The 7,596-nt window shown below is 36.9% G+C and overlaps 1 protein-coding gene across 1 annotated transcript in view; it reads right to left on the bottom strand.

The window, feature by feature from the left end:
• Window positions 1–539: 539 nt before the first annotated feature.
• The window catches only part of LOC107727230 (phosphatidylinositol 5-phosphate 4-kinase type-2 alpha), a 45,064-nt gene continuing 38,007 nt past the window's right edge, over window positions 540–7,596 (bottom strand). The window contains exons 7-10 of the mRNA XM_016537028.1: window positions 5,308–5,421; window positions 4,922–5,162; window positions 4,365–4,468; window positions 540–3,270 (exon numbers count right to left, since the gene is read on the bottom strand). Of these exons, the coding sequence (XP_016392514.1) occupies window positions 3,190–3,270; window positions 4,365–4,468; window positions 4,922–5,162; window positions 5,308–5,421 (540 nt within the window). The 3' untranslated portion in view covers window positions 540–3,189. The remainder of the gene's footprint in view (window positions 3,271–4,364; window positions 4,469–4,921; window positions 5,163–5,307; window positions 5,422–7,596) is intronic.

The raw sequence follows: 7,596 nt of genomic DNA, 5'->3' as shown, positions 1-7,596 counted from the left end.
CCTTTATTAAATATAATAATAATCTGCCCGTATATACAGACTTGTGTAATTTAATTTCATAATTTGTTAATTCCGTGCGCTTTTTGTACTTCTCTTTAATTGTGTTCAGCTTATTTTTGTCTGTTTCGAGTCCAGAAGGCAAATGTTTTTTTTTTTAAGTGTTTTACATATAAGCAATAAATGTTTATTGAGTAAACTGTAAAATGGAATGCATTCTACTGATTAAGCTTTTATAAAATGAAAGCCAATTCTCTGCGTGACTCAGAAAATACCATATAAACATTATTAAAAGTGCAAAAAACATGACGAGACGTTGCACCGTAAATTGCAGACAAAGTGCTTTATTGTTTTGAGCAATGCATATGGAATGGAGTGTATATCGGTTTAAATCATAACACGAGACAGCCGCCCCTTTGGTTACTCTCAAAAACAACTTTTATACTCGTATTTGTGAGTGTGATGCAGATAACCAGCGCTTCCCAATCACTTCTATTACCTTCACTATCTAGATTATAACATTTCACAAACGAGGGGATGTTTTTCAGTAAGCGTGTAAACCTGCATATCCCAATAAAATCCATCCGTTCGCGGCATTCATAAATGCTTAGAAAATAAAAATCGAATTGCTAAAAGTACATTATATTTTCCCCCCAAAGCTTATGTGATGAGTTATCCATCAATGAACACATTGAGCAAAAAAATGCTTTTGGCAAATGAAGAACATGGTGGAGGGCTTTTTTTAAGAAGGCGTGAAGTGAGCTGTATCTTACTGTAGCACTTTTCACATTTAGTGAAATTCACATATATATATATATAAAGATGCGTGTGAATCCAGTATCAGAAGCTGAAGCGATGCTCTGATGACACTATCAAAGTCTGCCGCTAAAACAGCCTCTTTTGTCATGCCCATGGTGCTGTTTTTGTTGTTGTGAATATTACAACCAATAAGACCAGGGTGTGTTTTCATCCCAATGAGAACAATAAAAAAATGCTTATTTTCCCATTGTGCAACGGTTTCCCAAGGGCACAAGCAGCGCTCAGTTTATTAAGAAAATGAAACACTAACCAAGGACGCTGTAACATTGGTGCCGGATAATACTTCCAGATAAAAATGCTTGGAGAAAGCCTGAACACAATTTACAATTAACACTATAACAAGAGCCACACCTACTCATATCAACAAATTCACAATGCACACTCTTGTCCAAAAGGCTTTGCACATAGAATTAGCCAGTCAAGGAGAAATTGTGACCTTTTGTGTTGTGTTGTTGTGAACAGAAAATGCAGTGTCTTCTATCGGTTTGAAGCAACAGCACATTTTGAAACATCAAAACACTTAAAAAAATTTTTTTTCCAACAACCACCCTATTAGAAAATATTATTTTAGAGGGGAGAAAAAAAGATAAAAAAATAAGGAATTAAATAATTTGGAGTAAAAAGGCACGACTCTTGCACAGTGTATACATTGAAAACACAGTATATAAAGCAGGTATGGGACCATCTTAAAAAACAGACCTGGGGTGGGGGATGGGGGTTTAGGGCAAGGGGGAAAAAAATTAAATAAAAATATGACCAAGCATGGAATATACACCATCTCTGGACTAAACCAGACTGAACACTAAAAATAATGCAACATGCATCTTTTTTCCTTTCTTTTTTACACAGTACTTGTGTTGTATGATTTAAAACAGTAACATTCTTCATTTATCAGAACGCTTTTACCGAATCACGGAGTGGTGCTTTACAATTCTGGTGGATTAATATTCAATGAAAAAAAATATGTGCAAGTGATCAAAAAGTCTAAACAACATAGGACAAGGCGGCTTTTTTGAATTAGAAAAGTTGAACAAATGTTAATCTCTAAGTCATATTACCTGCATCTAATTCAATGCCATTTACAAAAGTATTCTCCTCTGTTACAGGTATTATGTTTCCCTTGTAAATACCACTGCTGAACCAACAGGATTCCGTGAACATTTTGGTTCCATTCATCATGTGCAAAATATACAACATTTTATCTATTTTGCTGCCAATTTGAACGTTCAAAAGAATTTCGAACAAAACGCACGAGACGTATACACAATTTCATGTTTTAAAATGAATAAGAAAAAAGAATACAACAAAGCACCCCTTCCCCAAACCTCCATGGAATACTGAAACAACACAAATCGGTGTGTCCTGGTACGATGCAAGAGGTAAACTATGTTTTGTCTGTTGAGAACAAGCGTATGCGTGAGAACCCATGAAACGGCAAGTCTGCGTTGAACAGTGCCTCATAGTGCTATCGTTGCAGCTTGTAACAGACCGAGTGAACCTAATAAAAAGTGCAACAGTTTAAGGTGCTGATGGCAACTGAATCACTAATGTAACAGAATTCACTGATGACCGAAGAGAAACCACTGATCCTGCTGCTTCAGTGTCTTCATTCTCCCTCCAGTCAAGTTGCTGCAAAACAAAACTAAAAAAAAAAATAAAAAAAAGACCTACCGGAACCTTCGCCACCGTTTCAAACGCGTTTGCCTCAGAACACTGAAGGAACCTGCAAAACAGTCAAATTCAGCTGTCTGTCCACACAAGGCAAGTTAGGGTCCTCCTTTTGTAAATGGCTCAAAGAGCGTTTCTGGTTAGTCTGCCCAGAGAATGAAGAGGCTCGCGCGAGTAAGGAGAGTTAGCAGGTGCCGTGGTGTCAAGTGCTTCAGGTGCCTTTCCGTGAAGCCGTTGACCCCGGTGGAGTAAAGCAGAGCGGGCAGTCAAGGGTTGCGTGAAGTGAGTTCAGCTAGGGATTTGATGAATGATTCAGTAAGAGAACGATTGAGAAGTTGTGTTTCGGCCTCCTTTTTTCAGAGACCTAATTCTACTAACTGAGCCACAGACCAGCACATGAGCTCTCTTTCCTCTCTCCGTCCTCTTCCACTTTAAAAGGCAAGAAAAATGTCAAATGGAACAAACAAGATTAAGGGGCATGCATAAGAAAGCAGTAAAAAGCCCTATCCCCCCAAAAAAAGTTATAACTGTTGTCCTTTTCCATCACTCCCTCATGGTCCCACAAAACAGAAAGACGAATAAATGTAAACGAATGGTTGTTGTAGCTGCTGTAGGGGTGCCCCCCTGTGGCAGAGCGGGCGAGTGAGTGTTCAACACCCCTCTGCAGGCGTCCCTCTTCATCCCTGTGGACTCAGCTGCCTCGGACTAGGGCAGAATGGTAGTGATGAAATCATAGAATCTCTTGGAGTACTGCTCTGGGTTCACGGTGGAAATCTCTGCCCCAGCCTAAGATGAAAAAAGCATGAGGTCGATGCCTTGATAAAAGCTATAAAAGGTTTCAGTCATGCATACACTTTAGAGCATAAATGATGAATGAGATGCTTGGGAGAAATACGCAAAGTTGCCCTCTGTACTGTACTCCTGGTACAAGTTCAAAAATGTAGTGGTAATTTTAGAAGTATTTTTTCATTATTTTTTCATGTTTCTTCTATCCAACCATACACTGACAAAAAAAAAAGTTTGAATGTTTTTTGCAGAAAAAGAAACTTTTTAATTAACCATATACTGTGCAAGACTGTACATGGTTTAACATACCAAAAGATTATAAAAATTGTTTTTTGGAAGTAAAAATTACGAATTGTTATATAATTTATGGTGAACAGTGAAAAGACAAGCCCAGAAGTCCCTGTGGGACACATCACACATAATTATATTTTATAATATAAAAACTATATAAAATAGTTTTGTTTCTTCATATTTTTGTTATCAGTCATGTACATTAGAGTGTTTCGTGTTACATTTTCTGTTGGTTAGTTTATATTTATTGCATTATTTTTTAATTATGTGTGAGATTTGTGTTACATTTTCTGTTTATTTAATATGTGTGTTTTGTGTTACATTTTCTGTTTGTTTAGTTTATGTTTATTGCATTATTTTTAAATTATGTGTGTTACCCTGATTGTTTTTTGTCTTTGAGTGTATGGACCCTGTGCACCGCCTACACATGACTATTGGTCATAGTCATCATGTGGCATTCTATTTTACCACCTGCATTATTATGGTAGTAACTGGTACACTGTAAAGTAAAAAGCAGATTTTGGTAGTTCAAGTACATTAGTTTACTAACATTATATAACTTGAAGTTACATAATGTCAATATTGAAGTTACCTGAAGAATGAAATACATGGTAATAAGTTGTATATACGCACCAATATGCCATGCCGTAATACTGGAAACACCGTCACAGTGTTTTTATGGTGAATTTCTGGCAACCACGGTTGCCAGTTTTTTAGAGTAAATTTAGCAGAATAATTTTACAGTGATATAACTCTGAATATTAAGAAAAATGACATTTAAATTAGTAAATCAAAGCACTCACCCCATGCTTTACTGTCTTGGCTGCATGAGCGGCCTTTTTCTTGGCATCATAATGCTGCAGGATGTCAATAACAGCCATAAAATAGACCTCCTTTCTGGGAGAATCTGGAGGAAAAAGTTACATTCATCATTTATGAAAACAGAACTTGCAACAAATTTTCATAATGTGACATATTGCAGAAAAAGTGGGATGGGTCTTAGCTTATCAATCAAGAATTGATTGGATTGTGGAAGGTGCCCATTACGTACCAGAATGGAGGCAGAACGGAATGTTTGATTATTAAAATTATTTTCACCACCTACCTCTCTTGATGACATCAACGTATTAAATTTTAATAAACGCTTTTATTTTAAGAATATCATGCATGGATGAATTGTTCACAATAACCACAGGGACATGCATTAAAAGAGGAAACGGGGCCAATTTTGATTTCATGCTGACTTTAAGGTTTGGTATATAGTATATATATGTTCAAAAGTGTATTTATCATATACAGTGAAATATATGCACAGAACCCATTTCAATAAGACAACACATATGCTTCCTGCCCCACTCACTGTCATGGCTTTTGATGGCATAGACGTCAATACTGGGGTCGAAGTCTCCCGGCAAGAGTGGTTTAGCGCTGTCCAGAGTGTTACTGGGACTGTCAGGAGGAGTGCCGATAATGCCTCCATCACTCTCTCCTTCCTCTTCTCCTTCATTATCTTCACTCTCCACCTCCTCTTGTTCTGCCCTTTCCACATCATGGATCCCAACCAGAAGACTGTAGTCCATTAGCTTTAGCAATGCAAGGAACTAGACAGAGATGAGGGAGGAAAAAGACAACAGATTGATAGTAGAGAGAAAGAGGAAGTGACAAAGTGAGTATTCAAGATAAATGAGTCATTGTATCCGTAGCAGGCAGACAGAGTGAAAAAGCGAATTCTTCTCAATCATTTACCTCCACGTCCTTTCGTAGCTTATCGAGGAAGGTTTTCTTACTCTCTTCATCGATGTATATTTTCTGTCCATCGTTGATGAAGTCATTATCTTTGAACGTGGGGAGTTCTTTAGCCTGGTGGAAAAGAGGGAAACAACATTTAGTGTGTTAAAGAAGCTTACTTACACTTGCAGACACTTTTAAGAGCTTCAAAAGAGGTTGATCATTAACATCAAAATGAATTCAGGTCCTGACATGCTGGTCATGTCATGTAATATCACAGGGCGCAGCAGGGGGTGCTCTAGTTTCATTAGAAAAAGCCTGTTTGGCATGTTCAGCTGCATGTACCCTCAAATGAACAAATGAGGCAACAGCTTAACTAGCTGCTGATCTACATTTGTGTTTAGAGATATTCAGAATGGCCTACAATTGAAATGAGCTTTCATATACAGCGTTAATTACGCTGCACTGACATCACAAAAATCAGCTACAACTCAATATGAACTCAGCTGTAAGTAATTACTCACTATTCAATAATTAAGTAATACATTTTTATGGCTCGCTCAAACTATTGAAAAGGAATGCAGGTCGAAATATTTCCTCTGGGGTGATTTAAACCTCCAGAAAGAACCGACTCCAGCAATTCTGCGTAGTTTATTTGGTATCCTTGCTCCAGACTCCAGTAAAAAACTTATTAATGGACTTTAACAACCTCTTACCATTTGCAGATTTCCCAACTTTGAAAAGCAAACATCCACCTATAATATCATTGTGAAATCTAGGGCATAGATAGCCGAAGTGTGCCCTGTTAATGGGTTGAAGAGCATTAGGAATAGGTTTGGTCGAGGAAAGCACTGTAAGTGAACAGACATCTATCTATGGGAGGGCACTGATTAAATGGTTTGCATCCATTAAAGATTAATGCACATTCTTTATTTTTTAACCCCTACCTTCCAAACACCTGTCAAAGAGCCTATTTTTTATTTCATACACTTAATGTCTTGTTTCATTCAGAAATATGTCACATTATAAAAGTAAAATGACTTGTGAATGCTACTTGAAAAGTACCTTTAAGGTGTAGGCAGTGTAGGCAGGCATTGAGCGAAAGGAGAAATTTTTAACTTGCTGGAGGACTGAATCATATTATAGTATATGCCTATTGTTAGTTCATTTGTTTGTTTCGTAATGCTATGACAGCTTCTAATGCTATTTTCATGTTGAAAACATTAAAATAGCAGAAGAAAGAAAAATATTTAAATCTACTTTTAACCATAGCCTCTAAAACAAACAAACAAACAAAACATAGTTAAAAACCTTTTCTAGGGTAACTGCCAGATACCCATGGCTTGAGATGAGAACTCTAAACCGAGAAACAGGGATAATCTGATGTGCGTTTAGTAAAGGAGAAATTTTTAACTTGCTGGAGGACTGAATCATATTATAGTATATGCCTATTGTTAGTTCATTTGTTTGTTTCGTAATGCTATGACAGCTTCTAATGCTATTTTCATGTTGAAAACATTAAAATAGCAGAAGAAAGAAAAATATTTAAATCTACTTTTAACCATAGCCTCTAAAACAAACAAACAAACAAAACATAGTTAAAACCTTTTCTAGGGTAACTGCCAGAATACCATGGCTTGAGATGAGAACTCTAAACCCGAGAAACAGGATAATCTGATGTGCGTTTAGTGAGAAACGGCTCAAGCTTGTTTTACAAGAGTGTTTGACTTACATTTAAGTGAAAAAGTATTTGGGGCTATAAACTTCACAAAAGTATCTCAAAGATACAAGTCATTGTGAGAATAATAAAGTTACACATTTAAGCAAAACCAGAACACATAAATATTTGATTTGCAAATATTTCAGAGAAAGCTACTTCAAAGTCCACATTTGTACCAACACATGTACAGGCACAACAAAACTATCAGAGCATATGTGATGCGATCTAGGAAAACCCAACACATGGTGAAATTTTCCTTTTTTAGGTTTTGATACCATATGAAAGCTGGGTTCAAGCCCTTTCTTTGTTACGTTCAAGCCCTTTTATTTTGTCCATAGCTTGAATGTAACAAAAGTTATGGCTATCTGAATTTGGCTGATAGTTATGATTTTCCGGAATGGAATTTTGAGAAAAACGGGTTTAAAGTGAGACGGGTTTCACTTTCACTTCTACTTAACGACCGCCGTCTGTCAGGAGCGCTATACTGCATCATTACACAAACAGACTATCTAACGTTACCCTGAAGAGGACAGTTTGCCGTTGTTTATCATGGGCATAGTCTCTGAACTTTTGATCCCCCCTTGTAT

Source organism: Sinocyclocheilus rhinocerous, unplaced genomic scaffold, assembly GCF_001515625.1.
Source record: "Sinocyclocheilus rhinocerous isolate Xijiao unplaced genomic scaffold, SAMN03320098_v1.1 scaffold65, whole genome shotgun sequence".
Taxonomy (NCBI): Eukaryota; Metazoa; Chordata; class Actinopteri; order Cypriniformes; family Cyprinidae; genus Sinocyclocheilus; species Sinocyclocheilus rhinocerous.
Note: the sequence above shows the minus strand (reverse complement) of the source record. Positions and strands in the feature narration are given on the sequence as shown.